Source organism: Scomber japonicus, chromosome 17 (assembly GCF_027409825.1).
Source record: "Scomber japonicus isolate fScoJap1 chromosome 17, fScoJap1.pri, whole genome shotgun sequence".
NCBI lineage: Eukaryota > Metazoa > Chordata > Actinopteri > Scombriformes > Scombridae > Scomber > Scomber japonicus.
Genome location: NC_070594.1, coordinates 25,010,491 through 25,033,931, shown reverse-complemented (window position 1 = coordinate 25,033,931; position 23,441 = coordinate 25,010,491). Strand labels below are relative to the sequence as shown.

Here is a 23,441-nt window from a genome sequence, read left to right as displayed (position 1 = left end):
AATAGTTCCACTTCCACAGAAGAACATGCGAGCCAGGAAACACACAAGGTCATGTCCCATACATCAACACAACGCACATCTGCTACCTCAAGTATCGTTCCAGTTTTTGTGTCTTCAGTACAAGAACCACACAGAGAAATACTCACATATGCGATACTAGACACACAAAGTGATTCAACATTTGTCTTAGATGATGTACTTGATAAACTGAATGTGGATGTCCAACCAGTAAAACTGAAACTTAGCACTATGACAGCTATCGACACAATAATATCGAGTAAGAGTGTTCATGGTCTACAAGTTCGAGGACTCTACTCTGAGAGCTGCATTCAACTACAGCAGGCCTACAGCCGTGACTTTATCCCCGTGGATAAATCTTATGTTCCAACAAAAGAAACAGCGTTACTGTGGCCTCATCTCAGAAACTTGGCAGATAAGTTACCACCCCTCCAAGACTGTGATGTAGGGCTCCTGATCGGATACGACTGTCCAGCAGCACTGGCTCCTCGAGAAGTCATCTTAGGTGACAAAAATCAACCATTTGCACAGAGATCAGAACTAGGATGGAGTATAATAGGCTCATCAAACCCCCACCTAGACAGACAAGGAAATCAGAGTTTTGTGCACCGGCTCACAGTTAAAGAACTGCCAGTTCCAGCAGCGACAGATGTTCTAAAGGCCCTAGAATCAGACTTTATTGAGAGAACTCATGAGGATAAATATGTGTCCCAAGAAGATGTTCATTTCATACAGTTCCTCAGTAACCACATCACACAGAAGGAGGACGGGCATTATGAGATGCCTCTCCCATTCAAAGGCAACAGTCCGCCCAACCTGCCAAACAACAAGAGGTTAGCCACAGTTCGCCTACAGTGTCTTAAGAAAAAATTAAAGGCCAACAAACAGTACTATGATCAGTACAAAACTTTCATGGAGGAAACCATTGACAAGGGTGATGCAGAGCCTGCCCCTACAACATCTGAGGGACAGACAGAGTGGTACCTGCCGCATCACGGCATCTATCACCCCAGAAAACCGAATAAGTTGAGTCGTTTTTGACTGTTCGGCCAAGTTCCACGGTGTTTCTCTAAACGACACTCTGCTAACTGGACCTGACCTAATCAATCCTCTGGTAGGAGTACTTTGTAGATTCAGGAAGGAAGCTGTAGCCATTATCTGTGACATTGAAAGAATGTTTTATCAATTTTCTGTCACTCCTGAATCCAGAAATTATCTGAAGTTCCTCTGGTGGAAAGGTGGTGATCTGGAGAAGGAACCACAAGAGTACAGGATGGCGGTTCATCTCTTCGGAGCCGCTTCGTCTCCAGGATGTGCCAACTTTGGTTTGAAGCATTTAGCACGACAACACAGAGCTGACTATCCTCTAGCTTCAACATTTGTGGAGAAAAATTTTTATGTTGATGACGGGTTAGTCAGCGTCCCATCAGTTGATGAAGCCAAGAAACTGATCACTGAGTCACAAGAGTTGTGCAAAAGAGGAGGCCTTCGCCTTCACAAATTCAACTCAAATGAAGAAGCAGCGCTCTCTTGCTTAGACTCCTCTGAAAGAGCAGCAAATGTTGAGCCTCTAGGTTTCGATCCAACCCCATCAGAGCGTGCTCTTGGAATTCAATGGTCGATAAAAGACGACACTTTCAGCTTTAACATCAGCCTGAAGGATCAGCCTTCAACTCGTCGTGGTTGTTTGTCTGTCATCGCCTCTCTCTACGATCCACTCGGATTCATCGCTCCATTCAGCCTAAGTGGAAAACGTATCCTTCAAGAGCTTTGTCACAGAGGCATCGGATGGGATGATTCACTCCCAGAAGACATAAAGCCACGGTGGGAGGAATGGATAAATGGTCTTCTCAAATTGAAAGAGGTCTCAATCCCAAGATGTTACCACCCTCATGACTTTCAAAACATTGTCAGTGTAGAGTTACACCATTTTTCAGATGCCAGCTGTGTAGGATACGGTGCATGTTCTTACCTCAGGTACAAAAATGACAAGAATGAAGTCCATTGCAGTCTCGTCATGGCAAAAGCAAGGGTCGCACCCTCAAAGGTCACAAGTATCCCGAGACTTGAACTCGCAGCAGCGGTGGTTTCTGCAAAAGTAAGTGTTCTGTTAAAGGGTGAGCTTGACATGAAAATTGATCAAGAGTTTTTCTGGACTGATTCACAGGTTGTGCTTGGGTACATCAACAATGATGCTCGTAGGTTCCACATATTTGTTGCAAACCGTGTTCAGCTGATTAGAGATAATAGTGATCCCAGTCAGTGGTATTATGTGGAAACCTCAGAAAACCCGGCGGATCATGCATCCCGAGGTCTTCATGCTTCAGACATTCACTCAACGAACTGGCTGCGAGGACCGAAGTTTCTCTGGGAGCGTGAATTACATCTAACACCCAGCACTCCAGCAGAATTGCTCGTTGGTGATCCTGAAGTCAAGACAATTCAGGTGCTTGCAACCGAAGCCAAAAACTGCAATGACATCCTCAAGCGTCTGAGTCAGTTTTCCTCATGGACAACACTTGTAAAGGTAGTTGCAAGAATCAAGAGACTGAGGTCTAAACAAAAACATAGTGAACATGTGACTGTGGAGGAGCGTGAGAAGGCTGCTGAGGCAGTGATCAAAATCGTACAGCAGCAAGCCTTCCCCCATGAGATAAAGATGCTTCAAAGTGAGAAAGACCTTCCAAACTCAAGCTCTCTCTTCAGTCTCGATCCCATCTGGTCTGAAGGACTTCTGTGTGTTGGTGGGAGATTAAAACAGTCATCTCTCTGTCACAAAATCAAGCACCCAGTCATCTTACCAAACAACAGTCATATCACTAAGCTGATTGTGTCCCACTACCATGCTAAGACGTGCCATCAGGGTCGAAGCCAGACACAAATGGAGCTTCGGACAAATGGATTTTGGGTCATTAGTGGGAGCAAGCTGGTTGCTAAACTGATACACACCTGTGTGCTTTGCAGGAAACTTCGACGGCCAACTGAGAACCAGCGGATGGCTGAACTCCCTAAAGAACGTCTTGAAGCCTCAGCACCTTTTACAAATAGCGGCATGGACTGTTTTGGCCCGTTTATTGTAAAGAAAGCCCGCAAAGAATACAAACGATATGGTCTGATTTTCACATGTCTGTACTCAAGAGCTGTCCATATCGAGATGCTCGAAGATTTGTCGACAGACTCATTCATCAACGCATTGAGATGCTTTATCAGCCTCAGAGGAGCTGTCCGACAATTACACTGCGACCAAGGTTCTAACTTTGTTGGTGCCAGAAATGAGTTTAAGGAAGCACTTAAACAATGCGACACCAAGCTACTGGAAATCTTCCTGTCTGAGAGGCAATGTGAATTTGTATTCAACACCCCCTCTGCCAGCCACGCAGGCGGTGTCTGGGAACGGCAAATTAGAACTGTTAGAAATGTACTGAATGCTACTTTTGCCCAGTGCCCAGGTCGACTTGATGACGCCTCTCTCAGAACACTGTTATACGAGGCCATGGCAATCGTTAACAGTCGCCCATTAACAGTAGATGGAATCAATGATCCTCATGCACTCGAACCTTTAACGCCAAATCACCTCATCATGATGAAATCTAAAGTTGCTCTTCCTCCCCCTGGAGTGTTTGTGAAGGAGGATTTGTACGCTACAAAGAGATGGAGGAGAGTTCAATATCTCATTGAACAATTCTGGGGTCGCTGGAAAAAGGAATATTTGCTTAATATATCCACAAGACAGAAATGGCACTTACCTCAGCGCAACCTCAGAGCCAATGATATTGTCATCATAAAGGACGACAACCTCCCGAGAAATCATTGGCAACTAGGACGAGTGGTGGAGACTGTTCAAGACAGCGACGGTTTAGTACGTCGAGTGAAAGTGCAAGTAGGAGAGCGAAAGTCTCAAAGGAAACAAGATTCCCCCTCCAAACCCTCAGTTATTGAGAGACCAGTCCAAAAATTAGTGCTTCTCCTTGAGAACTGATTAGAACAAACACAACAGTTAAATGCACACTGCTTTAATGATATAATGTAGTACAAATCACTCGTACTTTTGATAGTTCAACATGAAGTTACTCGTTTATTACAGTCAGGAAATCCTGTACAATTCATTTGCTCCTTTTGTGTATTTGCTCATTCATTGTAGCAGGATTGGTGGGAGTGTAAATGGCAGTTAATCTTGTCTATGATCATTTATGCAGTTCTGCCACTTTACGTTTTTTTTTGTGCTTTTATTTTGAAGAACCCACTCTTATTTTGTTACTTCCTGTTATGCCGATGCTAGACTTCCTGCTCCCGTCTCAGCAGAACGACATGCTGCTCACGTTACTCCAAAGTTGGTAAAACATACACACAAACTATTTACATGTCGTAGCTGTATTGAAGCTTATGAAAGGGTGTTTAATTGCAGTTCGCTCCGTGTTTGTGTCATTGTGTTTTTGTATAAGGACTGTTACCGCAAGGTGTGTGTGGAAGACAGGCTGCTAGCAGGTTGTGCTCAAACTTAGCGCCCTTGGAAGCAGAAGGAGGTAGGAGGAGACTAATGGTGCATTCATTGTAAAGAGAGTGATTAATTTCATTTAAAACAAAGAGAAAATGTCTTTATTTTCATTTACATAAAAGCTGTAACTCGTAGCAATTTAAAAGGGTAATTCCATGTAAAATTCATTATTCAAGTTTACTAAAATGTATTTGTTTAAGTTAAAAATGTGAACATGATTTCTATATATTATTCACTGAATTCTGGTATTATGGCATTTGTATTTTCGTAGTTTTCACGGTGTCATGGTGTCAGGAGGTGAAAAGAGGAGAGAATTAAAGTAACACCAGTCGAAGCTCTCTGCGTCACGTGTGGTAATTCCAAGTGGGCCGCTACACTGTATATAAAGATAAGATAAGAAGCTTTATTGTCATTGCACAGTGAGATACATGAAATTTTGTTTGGCAGCAATCCTTAGTAGCGTAAACTAGCTAACTGTATATAAAGTAGTGTAAACTAGCTAACTGTATATAAAGTAGTATAAACTAGCTAACTGTATATAAAGTAGTATAAACTAGCTAACTGTATATAAAGTAGTGTAAACTAGCTAACTGTATATATAGTAGTGTGAACTAGCTAACTGTATATAAAGTAGTGTGAACTAGCTAACTGTATATAAAGTAGTGTAAACTAGCTAACTGTATATAAAGTAGTATAAACTAGCTAACTGTATATAAAGTAGTGTAAACTAGCTAACTGTATATAAAGTAGTGTAAACTAGCTAACTGTATATAAAGTAGTATAAACTAGCTAACTGTATATAAAGTAGTGTAAACTAGCTAACTGTATATAAAGTAGTGTAAACTAGCTAACTGTATATAAAGTAGTATAAACTAGCTAACTGTATATAAAGTAGTGTAAACTAGCTAACTGTATATATAGTAGTGTGAACTAGCTAACTGTATATAAAGTAGTATAAACTAGCTAACTGTATATAAAGTAGTGTAAACTAGCTAACTGTATATAAAGTAGTGTAAACCAGCTCCACCTCCAGCAGCTACAACAGTAACATGCTGCTCTAACACTGATGCTTCACTATTAATAATCTAATGATGTCATATATAATAATATATCACTACTTTTACTGTAATACTGCATACTACATCACTCATAATACTGCAGTACTTTTACTGTAATACTGCATACTACATCACTCATAATACTGCAGTACTTTTACTGTTATACTGCATACTACAACACTCATAATATTGCAGTACTTTTACTTAAGTAGTATTTTTACATTGCTTGTATGGGTACTTATATTTAAGTAAAGGGTGTGAGTACTTCCTCCACCTCTGCACTGGTTCACATTGTAGTTCAAACTGAATCATGTGTTGTAACAACATGAAAACATCTTGCTAGCATGCTAGCACATAGCAGCACCAGTCTGTCCATCACTTTGGTCCAGAAACAACCTGGATTTATTCCAATGGAAAACTGTACAGTCATTCGTGATCCCTGCTGACTTTTCCTGCCTCAACATGAGGCTGAGTAAGAGTGAAATATCTTGACATGGAATATATCCATGGTACCCATACAATAAACTCCCTTGGCTTTTTGTTAAGTGCCACCATCAAATCATACATTTTAAGCAAAAAAATGTTTAAAACTCTTTCATTTATCACTTTGGTTTGTGGCAAAATACTGCAAAACTAATAACATTCCCTTCAGCCTCAGCTGCACTTTGTGTTTAGTCCTAATAAGCAAATGTTAGCATACTAACACACTACTAATGGTAGTTAAGAGTAGTAACCATTAGTAACACTATACCTGCTAGACACTGACGTGTTAACATACAGTAGAGATGTTGTGCTTGTGCCAAGCAGCAACAGGTCATCAAAGATTACATTGGAAATGATTCTGGAAGATCATTTCCAATCAGCGGCTGATTCATTTTTAAAGACATGTTGCAACACTTTGTTGCCTACATTAGGATTATTGCTTCATAAATCTTTAATTTTCAGTAAACTCACCCACTGGGCTTATTATTATTATTGTTATTATGGTTTTAAAGAGGATTGCCTGTAATGTGCTGCAGGGTTATCACTTATAACATATACCTTATATGACAAGCTGCTCACACATTTAACTGACACCACACACCATGTAGGCTACAACCAGCACAGCAGCTGAGACTGTAGAACATCTGGTTGAAGGTAACTATGATTCTAGTATTGTACTGAAGTACAATTTCAGGGTAGCGTATTTGCCCTACTTCATAATTGAAGGGAAATGTTATATGTGTTATTACACTACAGTTATTTGATGGCTACAATAACTTACATAAAATACGTTATGGATAAAACTAACCAGCAGATATATTAAAACTCTACTTATTTTCCCATATAAGAGCCAGTAAATAAAGTAAAGAGGATACATTATTTTACTGAAATGACACATGTTGCTTTTGGTTCCTTAAAATCATAACAGTCTTTATGAGTAAATGAGGAAGTGGTTATTTGTTTCAGCTTGCACATGTTTATAATCAGCATGAGCAGTCTGAACTTGTTCAGGTGAGTGCTTGTAAACGCCTTCAGCTGGGTGTCTACTTCCAAGAAGCACCTACCTTTTCAAAGAAGGAACACATGGCTGCCGAGAGAGAGTCAACAGGGGTGGAGGTGCGCTCACAGCAGTGGAAGACAGAGTGATGGGTGCGTTCTGGTGAGATTTGATTAGAAATTTTAAAAAAATAAAAAGAGCACAAGAAAGTCCTGTTGAGAATACTGTTGCTTTTATGTTTGTGAAAATGCTTCAGGTAATGTATAAACATATTCATGTGAAAGAGATAAGTCAGCAATGTGCAACTGTGTCATACACAGCATTCACAAGGACACTCTTGATGGGTGATAAGGAAAGCAGGACTCAGGAATCAGTGTGCACTGGGAGGAACATGTCAAAATACCTCTTGCATGTAGAAATCACAAGAGCAGCTGTTTTCCCAGAACATCAGTGGATGTGATCTTTTCTCTGCAACTCTGAAAGGACAAGTCAGGACTCAAAAACACTGTTTTAACTGGAAGCAATGATATGAATTTAGACAATTGACAAGAACATCAACATGTAACATAAACCTGGGTATCATGCATACAATCAGATATCTTAGATTTTTTGTTACACTATTTTGTTTGCTGGAACGTGTGGTTTCAATAATGAAACATATTTCTCCCTAACTAATCTTGTGTCATTTTTTGCTAAACATAAATTATTAAGTGCTCTTAAGATATAGGTTAGGTTTCAGTTAAGAATTAGTTGAATACTATTGTACTCAAAATGTCAATCAACCTACCTTGGTCAAATCTTAAACACAAGTCTATAATTTCATATGGCTATATTGTGGTACATAGACAGTCATTGAGGCACAACAGTAGTTTCTGGTTGAATGTTCAACTCAAGTCTAGAAGGACCTACAAGTCATGATCAGATGAACATGAATCAGAGTTAGTTCACATCTTTATTATACAAATACATTCATCCAAATACCACCCAAAAATCCACTTGAATGCAGGAAATCACATCTACTTTATCCAAAATTCCCTGGGGGTGGACCTTCAGCTATGTCTTTGCTTCAGAATGTAACCAATGTTGTCCATCTCCAGTATGCCGCCCCTATCAATGGCTTTGGGCCCTACAAACCACCAGAATGCAGGGCACAACATGGGTAAAATGGCAAATTAATTCCAATTCCCTGATATTTGAGCCACCAATGTGTGTGGCTGCATGCGGGACAAAATTTTGGCCACCCCCGACAAAATCTCACTCCATGGTTTTTTGAGAAGTTGGCAGCTCTGTATCTAATATATACATAAATGAATGGAACAATCGTACTGTATGCTCTTTACATATATGTTGATAAATATGGTCACATCGTATGTATGTATTTTCATATCAATATTCTGTTATGTGTTTATTCCTAGGAAGTGTGTGTGTGTGTGTGTGTGTGTGTGTGTGTGTGGCTATGAATAGTATGCTAGTTTATTTGAATGGGGTAAGGTTTTACTCTGTGTTTTATTGTTTCCTTTACCTGCTCAGGGACCGCAGATGGAAATGAGCTGGTAGCTAAATCTGGTGCAGAGCAACTTTTCTCTTTTTTGAGATCCATATGTTTGTGCATGGTGCATTTGTGTAATAATAATAATAATTTCATGTTATGCAGCAAACCTGACAGTTTGTTTGCTTTCAGAACTGACTGCTATCAGCATTTGCACACTATTACCAAATACACACTATACACATACCAGCTGCAGTACTCACACTCAAACTTGAACTGCTTTCAGAGGTATGTGTATCTGTATCAGAGTATCTGTGTTCTGGCTTATGTCTGATTCTAACTTTTGAAATGCCTGTAAATATTGGATGCAGCTAAATGTGAGTGAGTCAGCTGTTGCAATCATAAGTGTAAATATATTGGCTATTTTTCTACCATAAATTAAAACTCATAATGTGTGTCACTCCCTCTCAGCAAATGGGCAAGACAGCTGAAACAATGCTGACATAAAATCACAACCGTTCATTCAAAAGCAGATAAATGCAGGTTCTTCTTACCTTCAATAGACCGAGCTATAGAAAACACAACTGAACCTTGATCCTTATTCAGTGCACTTGAAGTATGGTATGTGTGTGTAGGCGTGACTGTATGTATAACTATAGGTATATGTAAATAACCCTGCCTTTGTGAGGAATCTGGTCGTGACAGCTTGAACAGGACAGGCTGACATTCTTGCTTTCTGTATTGAACACATACTGATGACATGAGTAAGAGAGCAAAACAATAGTAAAAGTGACATGTGAAGATGATTTCTGATCTGATGTGTCAGTTTAATAAGCGACTGTAATCTGGATCAGCTCACCATGACGCATTCAAATGACTCAAAAACAATACTGGGACCTTTTCTTTAGTGACCTCTCCATATTGACTTTGCAGGCCTGAAATCACAGGAAAAAACAACTGGCAAACATCCACATCCGTCATTATCACCACAGCCCATTCTCATATTGGTGTTATGACTTATCGTCTGTAATCATACACAGTAAACATTACTAAGAGGTGTGCACCCCGCGTGGGAGACTGGGGAAGTCTCTACTAGTGGTTCCACCTGGGGGAGTAAGACAGTGCAACCCTTTTTTTCCATACTACTGGGTAGTGTCAACTTTCAGTTCTTAGTGTTTATACAGCTTCACTCCGGAAGACTTATTTCCATTCGCTCTCACCCACATTCAACACCCCTCCACCCACAACAATATGTTGAATTTTCGGGAAATTATAAACATTGCGTGGTGATTATTTCTTAAAAATGACATTCAATAAAAGGAACTCTGGATATATGTCATTGAGGTTCACGGTTTCATGAAGATAGATGATTTTTTAAAAGCCTGTTCCTCAACTAAAGTTTGACTGACCTGTGGAGACCTCAATCTATACTGCTCTGGATAAAGAAATGTACAATATAATCATATATATTATTGTGCTCTAATATTAGGCTACATCTAATATTTTATTCTTTGGCTACAAGGGAATTTAAAATTTCAGTTTTAACCACTTACAGGAAGTGTTTGACATTTTTGGAAATGCACTTAGTGGCTTCCTTGCCGAGAGAAGGATAAGATCAATACACCTCACCTGTTTGTACAATGTGAAGCTAGGGCATGCAAATTATTAGCTTAGCTTAGCATAACAGCTGTGAACAGGGGGAAACGGTTAGCTTGGCACTGTCTGAATGTGACAAAATAATAAAATAAAACTCACTTTATCCAATTTGTGTAATATATACAAAAACTGAAGCATAAAAACAACAGTTTCACGGTGAAGCTCGGACTCGTAACAAAGGAGACACTGGGCAGGGGCAGTTCGAGGGAGGGGCCAACAGGGGCCAGACCCCCCTGTGCCCCCCACCCCTCCAAAGAGTCTGCATTAATAATAAAACAACAGATTTCTTACTGCCACTGTGACACTGAGCTTCAGAGGTTATTAGTGGGTGAATTTTGTTACCTTTAGCCAAGCTAGCAGTGTCCCCCTGCTTTCAGTCTTTATGCTAAGCTACATTACAGCTTCTGGCTGTAGCTTTATATTTACTGTACTGACACAAGAGTCAGTCACCTTTTGGCAATATATTGACTAAAAGTTGTCAAAATGTCTATTCCTTTACATATTTCCTATTTATAAATTCAAAGGTGATCACATTTGAACAGATTGATGTCATATAATTCAATTAGTTTCAGAGGCATCAGAACAGATGTCTATCTAAGTATGCTGGACATCTTTGGAGTTCAAACAAACGTAAGGACGTAACATCTGATCTAACAAAGGTCTTAACATAAGTATTCCTGTAAAGCACTTTCATTAACTCTATAAAGTTCAAAGATCATAATTGTTTATGATCATGACAGTTTATTTATCTTATCATCCCACATCTACAGTATTGACAGTCATGATCCATTTGGCTTGATCTTGCAGCCCAAGACATGATAGCTTTGAATTTCTGTAGAAAGATGTTGAAATATCACCACAGCTGATTCAGGTGGGTGGAGGGAGACACCAGTGAATTCCCTCAGCACTGTGGAGACACACTACACCCAGCATTTTTCCATTCACATTTAAAGTATGTATAAAAAAAAAACCAAAACTAAAACCCCCACTGTGAAAAAGAAAGTATAAAGACTAAAGTCAAATATGAGATATTAATCATCAACCCCCTTTGTTCTGAAGTGGGCAGTGTGGGTATGAGGGAAGACTAGTATCAATGTTTTTCAGAAGAATTCAAGTGAAATAAAAAGTTGATAAAACATCAATCACCTTATGTTGGAATTTTTTAATACACATTTAACAGAATTTTTCAATCAATTTTTGTTCTTTAAGACAAAAGTCCTAAAGACCTAAAAGTCAAGGTGAAGATTTTTAAAAAAAGCAAGCCAGTAGTTAGGCAGGTGAATATTTAAATATATTTAGAGCCATATTCATTCATACTGAACACAGTTCAGGAGCTGCTCTGTCACTGAAGATCATATAAACTCCTTCCTGCTTCCCCTCATCTGTATCTATTCCTCTCTTTGTCTTTGGACTTCTTGGGTGAGCGGCTACGGCTCCTGTCCTTGTGGCTGTGGCCTTTGTCGCGTCCCTCTTTCCCGTGTTTGGCCCGGTACTTGGTATGCTTGTGGTCCCGGTCTCTGGAGCGAGAACGTGAGCGGGATCGAGAGCGCTGACGACCTGTCTTTCTATCTCGCCGGCTCTCCTCGCTGGCCTGGGAATGTTGGAAAAGACAGAAAACGGAACATTTAGAAAGACACAGTCTGAAGAGGGGAGGAAGTGTTCAAGCCTCTACCTAATGTTACCAAAAATCTGATTTTTTTTTTGCCCATATGTGACTCAGATAATGAACATGGTAGATGTGGTTCCTGCTAAATTCACCATGTTAGCATTTTCCATGTGATCGCATTAGAATGATTACGTTAGCATGTAGCTCAGAGCCGCTAACACAGCCATAGACTCTTGGCTTTGTTTAACAATCTCACACTTCTATTTGTCCTACCTGATGTATCCGGTTTTATTCTCCCAATAGATATCCTATCATGCAGCACTTGCCTGGAAGTGAGGTAGAAAGGCAGACATGCAACAAAGATCCCTGAGCAGACACACACATATGATAACATTCATGGAATGGTATGGTATTGACCAATCAAATATGACTAGTGAAGCCTTTGAATTCAGTGTTTTCTTTCACTGGCATTGGTGTGATGATTACATGGCATGCTAAAAATCAGAAGATGCCTTTTAAAAGAGTATGATGTATGATTTTTCCTTACCAGAATTGTTCCTACTTTAAACAGACAGTAAATTAACACACACAATCAAGATTGTTTGAACTGCAAACAGGTTGAGTGTGAAATCTCCATTTATACACCGTCTTTCGACACTGGGGTTACACAACAGCAGGCATCAGATAAATAGAATGAGTGTACACACAAAATAAATAAAGATAAGGCAAATATTAAATTAACAAGAGGAACAAGGAAATGCAGCAAATATGAGTGGGAATAGCTTGGAGTTAGATTATCTCTTCCTGGTTCTGACAACCCTGTGAATTAACGACTGAGTATTACATGGAACAGTCATTTCATACTCACATGTTAAAAACGTGACCAGATAATTTAATAGGGAATTTTCTCTGATTACAATAAGGCACGGCATAATATGTTAACTATGTTAATTACAACAAGGAAACTCTTAATATCAAAGGTCGACGTCAACAACGTGGAGTCAACCTTCACACTGTCGGGCTGCCAGCCATGTAAATCCTTGCTTGTAAACACTGCCACTGTAAAACTGACTCAGGTACAGTGAGAACTCTGGCAGCAAGCCTAACACTTGGAGGAACATCAGAAGAGATGAGGCTTCCTCATACGTGCAAGCTGCAGCATTTCTGGTGTCAAATGTCTGTGTAGAGCAGTGATGTCTGGTGTGTCTTACACACACAGACAAAAAAATATATCCATGCTACCTGTAACCAGAGTATTATGAATAGTCTTTTTTAGCAGAAAGAAGGAAGACAAACCCCAGTTCTCACACAAACTACGTCAATTATGAAATAGAGAATTTTAATCTCATGTTCACCTCTCTCTCTCTCTCTCTCCCTCTCATCTCCATGAGCTGCTAAACCTCCCTGTAGATCATCAACCTTGTCAACTAGACTTCACATTCTGCTGCATTTTCACAGTCTGACACAAGCTGCTTTAGTTAAGAAGAAAAAAAAAAAGACATGATGTTGTGGACCTCTGTTCTTATCTCATATGCTCTACATTCTGTCACTGCTTGCTGCTGGATGGACAGGTAGCTGATGGTAGATATCTGCCCTTTAGATCAGAGGTGTCAAACACTTTCATTCCAAATTTTCAATAAAACACACTGCTAATATTACTTATTTTCACTTTCCATTCACAGTCAAGGCTTCTGATCGGCCAGTGGACATCCAACTTGAGATGAGTATATTAAGAACAAGCTTTTTTCTGTGATGAGCATCAATTAAAACAAAAACCCTGCCTTCCTGGCACACACAAGCAGATGAATTACAAAGTGAAAATGATAACTGCTCAGGATTTGACAGCTAATACTGATACACTTGTGAAGACTAAGAGGTGCCAAGTTTCAGGAGCAAGTGAATGTGATAAGCCTGCTTCATGTGAAATGCTGCTTCAGAGGTTTCTTTCACCCTGACTGAAATACAACTGTCGGAAAAAACAATTATGTAAAATGCTGTCAATCAACAGCTTCTGTGCAAAAAGACTCAGACATCATAATGTTGAAATTTGACACATTTTCCTAGAGACATCTCACGCTGTTCATCTGTTTCTGTGAATCGATGGTTTATTACAGTAATGTTTTTATAGGTTTTACTGGTTGCTGCTGCACTTGAGATCAAAGTGGGCGGTATATGGCCCTTGAACTCCAATTAGTTGACACCTCTGATTTAGATACAATTTTCCAAGATTTATTTTTTTCACACTGTCAAATAATTTAAATAAAAAAGGTTCTCAGGAAAACATGTCTTAAATATGTTCACATCTAAAGACACCTCTCATAACCCCAATGATGGGAGGCACATGATATGCTTACTGATGACTGGATTAAATTCTCATATGTAGAGCAGACCAGAGACAATGTTTTTGGTTAAACCTCGTTTCATTAGTCAGCATTTTCATTTTTTTTTTGCTTTATTACCTTTTTTAATCTTATTCAAATACAGTCACTATTTAGTTTTTAGTTTTTCTCTCTTATGTTGGGTGTGCTGTATGGTTGTCTGGGGTTAGGGTATTGTATGTTGTTCTGTTGGTTTAAACTCAATGAAAAGCATCTTTAAAAAACAAAAAAAAAAAAAAAAGGAAAAGGGCTTTTTTCAGAATGTCTGAATTCCTTTTGCTTAAAAAAAGTGATCACTTCATGTTAATTACATTTATATAACACACATAATCCCCTAAGTCAGCTCATGGAATACAACTAAAGTCAGTTTTAAGTGCTCCTGCTTCTCTTTAAAGTAATCACACTTGTTTACAGTCAATTCAAAATTCTCTCTCTGATACTGAAAAGGGCATCATGACTCGTGGTGGGCTGGGGGTGAAGATGCTTTCCATATACTGTCATCGCAATGTCTCCAGTCTGATTGCACTCAGGGACTTTTGTCTTATGTCGCAGCCCCCCTTCTTCTCCCTTCACCTGTTTCCTGTCTACAGCTGCAACATCTAAGTGTGCACACATGCCTCTGTTTAAACATTCAGTTAATTGTCAGGGTAAATGATCTGACTGAGGAGGGAATTGCGTTTGTGTGCATGCAGGGACCTGCTCTCAGAAGCTGATTTAAACTAACAGCTCCGTTTATAACCAGTCTGTGCTCTAGGTTGGATGAAGGTACTCCAAAATCCACATAATAATCCAGATAATGTGTGGTATGTGTGTGTGGTATGTGTGTGTGTTTGTGTAACCTCGTCGCTGTCAATCCTTGTCAGTTTTGAACAGAGAAGAAACTATAAAACATTCCTAACGATCAGATATGACTACTACTACTAATAATAATAATAATCATCATTTCCCTAATGTATTCTTCTTTTGTTTGTTTACTGTAATATCATTTTTATTTCCTGCTTGAAACACTGTTCTTTTGTAAGTTCTATGATAATAGAAAGGAGCCTGTGCTAAATATGGAACACTGCTCCTCCCTGGGTGTTGGCTTCTATGTGTAATAGACAGTTAGGTAGGAGTTGGCTCAAGTAAAGAGAAGAATGATTTGCTACAAAAAGCTACAAAAACAAACATTGAGAAAAGACATTTATATTCTGCACACATTTCTAAAATGAAGAAACAGCTTAATGAGGTGATACATACCGTTCTCTGGATGAAACATGAAATTAATTACTCAAATATGACCATATCCCAATAGGACTATTTTAGAACTATGTAGAACTGACAACCAGAATATAGTTCATTACACATTCAACGCCCCCACCATGTTGCTGTCTAGACTTGTTTAACAAAAAAAAAAAAAAAAAGCCAGACTAAACTGGAATAGTTTGGTGTGGTATTCCTAGAAAGGTACAGAAGAAAAATATGATAATAGATCAAACTCCCTGTAAATTCAAGATAAGAGTGAGAGTATTGCTGTGTTGGCTGTGTGCTTCAGTTAAAATACCTTGTGCTTTTTGGACTTCCTGTTGTCCTCGTCGTCTGAATAGTGATGGTGTCTCTTCTCTTTGTGTTTCTTTTCGGGGTGCCAGCGGCCCGTCTCCTCCTCCTCTTCCTCATCCAGCAGTAGGTCGTACTTGGGGCTTTTGGGGGGGGAAGGTTATGGAAAATCTCCAGGAAGTTGAGAGAGAGAGAGTCAAACCCAAATCGAAAATGTATGTGAAAACCACACGGCTGAGGAAGAATGGGTGCATATTGTAGACTGATATGTTTGGACATGAAGTGGAAAAACTAGAAAATGTAATCACAGCTCATTAAACACATAAGGATACTCTTGTTTAGGCTTTGCTTGATCCTTGAGAGTCAGCTTGGATCGGCTCTCCAAGTCCTTTTCATAGGCTTTGAAGTCATCTTTAGTGTATTTCCCACCTACACACAGAAGATCATCACTGCTTATGAAACACTGAGGACACTGAGTATAGGAACTATGTTTACATCATGAACTGTTCACCCTTCAAAAGCTCAAACAAAAAGGGGGAAATATTGAACAGACGCAGGCCACACAGTGATCATATGAAGCACCTTTCCCTTTCCATTTGATCTTTGACACCGACTGGCTGAAGTCTACATGAATGCGTCGGTCGTCGATGAGCACGTTGTCCATTTTAAAGTAGGCTTTCTCACAATCTTCTTGCTGTCAAGACAGAAAATGACAAAGCAGAACTGAAACCGGAACATCAGGTAATAATGTAAACATCAAGTTTCATCTACAAAAACAACACTCAAGGTCTGTTTGTGTTCTGCTATGAGATGAGGAAATTACAGAGAAATATGAAGTGTTGATTCTTCAGCTTGTGATGTTCACCCTCACCAAGAAAACATTTCAAAGGCTGCAAACATTTTGCAACTCATTGACACACGGAAAAGAAAAACACTTCCAAGAACTTCACTTCCTTTATATCTGATATCGTATATATCAAAGAACAAGTTGCCAAACCACCATTTTAACCAGATGCTCAGTATTTCCTCATACTGTCTGCCATTGATACTTAACTGAAGCACACTCCTGCTCCTCATAAATCAGAAAGCTGTTGGCTTCTATGCATCTTTGATATTCTTAATTACAGCAATTTGGCTCGTTTACATGTACGAATTTATCACATCAACAATCTGCTTTATTACATTTATTATATTACTGTGTGTCACCAGGAAAAACACATCTGAACTACAATAAACCGCCTATCGCCCTCTAAAGGTTTAAACAGTCATTGCACCACCACAATATAAAAAGGTGTTGAGAGCATTCGCACTAAACTTTAAACTACTACCTTAAAATATAATGGTGTATTTGTTGTGTGTCAGCTGGTAAAGTTTACCATCAGGGAGTTGCCTCTGAACAGCTGAAAAAGCAAAGTCATAAACTGAGACCATTTCTATGATGATCATGTTTACAAAAGGTCAGAGGTGTTACTTCCACAATTTACAGTTAGCCAACAGTGTATCAGATGAATGGGAAATGCAGTATAATATGTGTACATGACAACAAACAGGAGTTTATGACTGTCTTCTATTATTCACACTCTGCAGTGGGTTTTCCATCAGTCTGGCTCAATAGACAGATTGTTGTCTATCTTTCCTGACTTTTGAAGGAAAGATAAACATTTGGCATGTGGCTGGATTGTAGTATGGTGAGGACCACTAAAGGTACACTGGTTTCATGTCTGGACGCTTTTAAAAAAATGTCAGCCTTGTTGACCCCACACCGTTCAACTGAACTGGGTTATACTTGCTTTCTTAGTAACCTGTAAGCAACACAAAGCATCCCTACTCATGGAAGTGTCTGCATGCTTACGGATACAATTATTTATCTAGCAGGGCAGATCAAGGAAGAGTCACGGCTAGCTTTCACTTGAATATGTTTTTTCTATTTAAGCTTGTATAAACATGTTGATACTAACAGAGGTTACTTTGGTATTAATATTAATACTGCAGATACAAGCTCTGTGTTCTTTACATACACACCCTGATATACTAACATCACTAATAATGGATTTATTACATCTAACTGACATTTAGTGGTATTTCTCAAGAACCCAAACTTCAGTATTGCCACACTTGACATTAGCAGCTAAGAGGCTAATTCATGTCACATTGGCTAAAGAAGTAGTGTCCTCCATTCCTCAATGTGTACGTCCTGAGTGGAGACTGTAGAAGAATTAAAAAGGTAAATAACTCCCCAAACATAATGACAGTCTGTCCCCCTTATATTATTATACTATTATATTGTCATTATATCAGTAGTATAAAATGATCTTTAAATGACAATAATATCATTTATCACGATTATTTCTGAGACAATATATCGTCCGATAGAGGTAATTATCGTGACAGGACTACACTTGAGTAACCACTGCAAAGCACTTATGATTTCATGTATAGTGTAATTGAATAATATTTCCCAACACCCTCACACTCATTTTATACATTTAAATACAGCTGTACAAAACCGTACATTCAGAAACGATAGATTTGCATTTTACATGAAGCAATAAAACAATCAGAAAATAATAAAACCCATCACATACAGTAGATAAGCTGCTCACCTTGTCAAACTCAATGAAAGCATAACAGAGAGAATCTCCACTTTTCCAGTCTCTGATGATCTCACAGCTACACAGAACAAAGTAAACATAAATAATTAGCAAGTGAGGTCAAAAGATAATATGGAAGTAAAGCTGGAGCTTGGCGTCACCTTTGTATGGTCCCAAAGCGGGAGAAGATGATTTCCAGATCCTCGTCTGTGGTCACCGGGTTCAGTTTGCACACGAACAGCACGTTCTCTGGAGGCCTTACGTCTGCGTCAGGGAGGTCGCCCACCTGGAGGAAATGTTAGACACAGAGTATGTAGATGCTGTAGGCTGCATCTTTGCTATTTGAGAAAAGTTCTTCTCTCACCATCTCCAGCAGGATGGCCTGAGTCTTGGCCTCTTTCTCTTTCAGCCTCTCCTCCAGCTCCTCAGCTCCCTTCCCGTCCGCATCGTCTATGACTTCATCGGCTCCGATTCGCCCGCTCTGCACGCCCGTCACAGAAACAGTTGTTGTTATTGAAGCTGTATTTACCTTTATTATGTTACAGTTTTCAGCTTTATCCTGCTTTGAAGTCTGTTTTTTGGGTCATGTGAGGTAGTTTCTGGTTTTTATATATTTGTGCTACACTCACATCTAGCTGCTCTTTGGTGGGCTCGGGGGATCGATCTGGCACCGGCAGATCAGGAGGATCATCAAATGGGTCTTCCAGGATCACTGTGTGGTTTATCCTGCAGCAAAATCACATTCTCACATCTCTCCCTGTTGCAAAACTTAATACTGTGTGGTTTTTTTGAGAAATTCTATTATGTACCGTTAAATGAAAGCACACCATTTAAGTCACATTTCATTCAGAGTGTATTTAGTGTGTATTTTTGGTGTTGTTGGTCAACACTCACCTGATGTCCTGAAATGGAACAAAGTCCTTGTCAACAAAGGTCTCGTTGATTTTGCTCAAGACATCCATACCTTCTGTCACTTCTCCAAACACAGTATGGACTCCATCCAGGTAATCAAGGTTCTCACCAGCTGTAATAAGGAACTAAAGATACAAATAAAAGCAGACTTTTTCCATCATGTGATACATTGCACAAGCAAAACAAACATGGTTTGTTCTTTTTAAAGGAGGAACACTGTACACCATTAATCACACTATACAATCTGTCACATTAAAAACAACAGTAAGACAGGACAGTGAACCCATGAATCAATACATTCTGATAAAGAACTACATTTATTTAAAATATACACATTTACATCACAGTAAACATATGCATGACTTCAGTATGTAAAGATGATGATACTTAATAGGGATGTGTCATTAAAATTGTGTAACCAAATAATTCTTTGACCTTTGTGCTGTGCTCGTGTTTTGTGTTCATTGAAAAACCTTAATCAATTAATCTAAGGCTTCATTAACAGCTACTTTCAGCCACTAGGAGGAGCTCTAAGCTCCTTGTGTTGAAGTAGAACTTGACACAAAGTGAATTTTTACTTGTGCCCTCAGCTACTTTGTAGGGCTGAGTAATTAATTGAAAAATAATGGAAACTGACATTTAGAAACTCTAATCGACTTAATCTTGCTCATATCAATTAATCGTGGTGTTCACTGTTGCCATGACAGTAAAGGTTGCATATCTTTAAGGAGTTTGAAAACTTGTCTCCAGAGACGATTTTAACCCAAACCATGAACCATAAACTACACATTAACCACAGCGTCACACCTTAAAGCATCATTATTTTCACTCCCTAAAGATACTCATGTGTGAGGGCAGCAGTGGAAAATACAAAACAAAAGAAACTGTGAAAATACATAATTATTCATCAAGGGTGGAGTTAATCGTTTATTAATCGTAATCGAGGTTAAAAGTTCAATTAATCGTTTTGATTTTTGCCATAATCGCCCAGACCTACTCAGTAGTAAGTTATCCTGCTAGCTAGCTGACTGTAGGGAACATGATGCAGACGAAGCCGCACAAAAGTCCAGCGTGGTTTAAAAACTTCCAGAAAGTAAAGGATAATGTTGTCAGGTGTGAAATATGTGGAGCAGAGTTGAGCTATGGTCAAAAAGGCTGCTGTCTGCTGCGACGGTTACTGAGGGAGACGGACCTGACGCTAATCAACTAATAAACATTACAATAACATCTGGAACAGCTGTGACCAAAGTCGTTATGTCTCTCATTGCTAACATGATTGAAAAGGATATGCTCAGGTTTCTTCAATTGATTCTGTTATCAAAATATAAGTCATTTCTAATTTGCTCAAGACAGCCCAGAGAGAGAGAGTGTGTGTGAGCGACAGAGTGCACATGAAAGAAAGAGAGCAAGAGTGCAAGAGAGAGAGTGCATATGAGAGACAGTGAGAGAGCGAGTGGGAGAGAGGGGGCATATGAGTACATGAGAGAGAGGATGTGGGAGGGAGAGCCCCCCCGAAAAACAGTGAAAGTGAAAACATGTGAGAGTGAGCAGGGGCGAGAGAGAAAGTGCATTAGAGAGAGTGACAGTGAGCGAGAGAGAGAGAGAGAAAGTGCATTAGAGAGAGTGACAGTGAGCGAGAGAGAGAGAGAGTGCATTAGAGAGAGTGACAGTGAGCGAGAGAGAGAGAGAGTGCATTAGAGAGAGTGACAGTGAGCGAGAGAGAGAGAGCATTAGAGAGAGTGACAGTGAGCGAGAGAGAGAGTGCATTAGAGAGAGTGACAGTGAGCGAGAGAGAGAGAGAGAGAGAGAGAGTGACAGTGAGCGAGAGAGAGAGAGAGAGAGAGCGAGAGTGACAGTGAGCGAGAGAGAGAGAGAGCGAAACTTTTCGCAAAAGTAGTTAAAACATCAGTGTAATGCTCATGTTACCCACCTGAGAGCCATGCTGGCCATTCCCATTGTTAACCATAGACACCGTCCCCTTCTTTCTGTGTTTGATGCGTGGAGTTTTCTCCGCTTCAAAAAAGCGGGCCTGGTCCCCGTATAGCTTGCTGATGACGCACAAGACAAAACATGTAAATCAACTTAGTCACATGTATGATCAATGTCAAAAACAGTCACCAGTGGCGATGAATATGACTAACCTGTAGATGGACTCTCCACCACGGCCGGTCCCTGTGGGGTCTCCTGTCTGCATGATGAAGTCTCTCTGAAGAGGAGACAAACACAATGTTACAGGACGTTGACACAATGTGGACACATACACAGTTTCTTCACCTGAGCCTGAAAGCAAAGACATGTTCAATATACACTCTCTGAATCCATTTATTTAACGCAATTATTACTAAATTCATTAATGACAGTTCAGAAAATAAAAAGGTCACTTAAGATATCATGCTGGGACAGTTTAGACATACTCAGGGATTTTGTCACAATGTGATTACGTGCAGAGATCATAAATGAAACTATGTTGAATTATGTCCCAGCTGTTGCACAAGAGTCTCTTCACATAAAACTCAAAGACTCTTCTAAGGAAAATTACATTAAGCAAATTTAGACACTCATATCAGAAGGTCTACGTAAGAGCTGCACAGGTCAAATGCAATGGACTTTGCAGACTTGAATGTTTGTCTAAGCAAAAGCTAAACTGTGATAATGAACACAGTTGTAGGAAAGCTTTAGAATGAGATGCTCTTTTCCATAATGTTATTAGCTGTCACTTCCAGTGAACATCACTGTCACACTGTAATTTGGTTGTGTACTGGGTGCACGTGAGGTGAACAAGAGCTTTGATAAGACAGGTTGCGATAACTGACCTTGTTTTGCTTTTGCAAATAATATAAAACAATACATTTTATAAATCGATCTTTGTGTGAAGCTGTGACTTTTGAGTCCCAGGACATGTGAATACTTGTCCTCAGAGAAAGAGTCTGAGTTGTGATCTTTGTCGCCATCATCAGGCCGGTAAAGATGAGTTTTTTTCCATTCATAATATTCATATTCAGGTTACAGTGATATGATAGTGAATCAGTCAATGCTTTCTATATGTCTTCTAACACAATCAGGGAAGGACCTACAGTTAATAAGCAATTTCTCACCTTTATATCAGGACACAGCAGGGATGCACAATATCCCCTTCATTTTTATTTTAAAGCTTGAGTCCTTAGCTTGTCTTATTTGTGACAATCCAGTTAATAATGGGTATCTTAATGGGCTCAGATCAGTTCAAAATTAATTAATATGCTGATGATATTCTACAGAATTGATCTGATACGCAACTAAAAGCATTATTCTTATGAACTAGAAAGTTAGAAAGGCCAATTGTTCAAACTTGAGAAAATAGTTGGAGGATTTTCTGAACCTTTAAAGTATGGAGGAAGCCTCATAACACCTGTTATATCTGGACAGGGGAGGGAATGGCGTATGGGACATAATAAGGTCATTCCTGGACTCACAGCATCTGGCCTTCTTCTCTTTGTAATTTAAGTTGCTATTGGACTCATGATTTACTCCTGGTTTCAAACACCATGCATGTGAGTGTAGAGTAATGTTCGTCTAAAAAAAGTATGTAAACACAAATGCATACAATAACTGAACACCATCACGCTCTCTCTTCTACTTATATATACATACTGTCTAAGCTATAATAAAATCTAAATACCTAAATTAGCATGAGACAATCTGATCTTACCTGAACATTGTGGACGAGGCTGTAGTTGTAGTATTTTATCTTGCATAGTTTCAGAAAGTTCAGGCAGGCTGTAGAGGAAGCACACAAAGGGTTAATGATATACCTATAGTGACCTATTCTTACCAGCTTCTTCACCATTCGCGTTTAGCCCTAACAAGTTACATCTAAATACTGTATGTGTGTATGTGTGTGTGTGTTGGTGTTGGTTAACGTAATTAATTGCTAGTTTACATTGAATAGCCTCACGTACATGCAACGCTACCTTGAGAGAGAAGCTAACAGCTACAGCTAGCAGCTACTTGTTCTGCATAGCGCTGAGCTTTCCAGTGGCTTTCTCAGCCGCCTATTGCTTTAAAAGCAAAAATGTCTATTGTGTAAGAATGACTGCATGATCTTACTTTTAGGCCTTTCGTCTGTAAATAAATCAATCACAACATCACCCAGCGTCGTTTCAAGGAGCACCGCCATACTGACGTGTGTGATATCGCGAGATGCGCGTTTTGAGGTATTGGTAAATTCAGGAAATTCGTCACG

At 39.4% G+C, this 23,441-nt stretch overlaps 1 protein-coding gene across 1 annotated transcript; it reads right to left on the bottom strand.

The window, feature by feature from the left end:
- Positions 1–11,361: 11,361 nt before the first annotated feature.
- Positions 11,362–23,390, bottom strand: ppil4 (peptidylprolyl isomerase (cyclophilin)-like 4). Its single transcript, XM_053336801.1, has 13 exons — positions 23,306–23,390; positions 22,908–22,975; positions 21,361–21,425; positions 21,150–21,267; positions 19,202–19,344; positions 18,937–19,033; positions 18,672–18,788; positions 18,469–18,593; positions 18,320–18,386; positions 16,299–16,410; positions 16,049–16,145; positions 15,724–15,859; positions 11,362–11,787 (listed from the first exon to the last, which is right to left on the bottom strand). Exons 1-13 carry the CDS (start codon positions 23,373–23,375, stop codon positions 11,575–11,577), a joined length of 1,428 nt encoding a protein of 475 aa, XP_053192776.1. The 5' UTR covers positions 23,376–23,390; the 3' UTR covers positions 11,362–11,574.
- Positions 23,391–23,441: the final 51 nt, after the last annotated feature.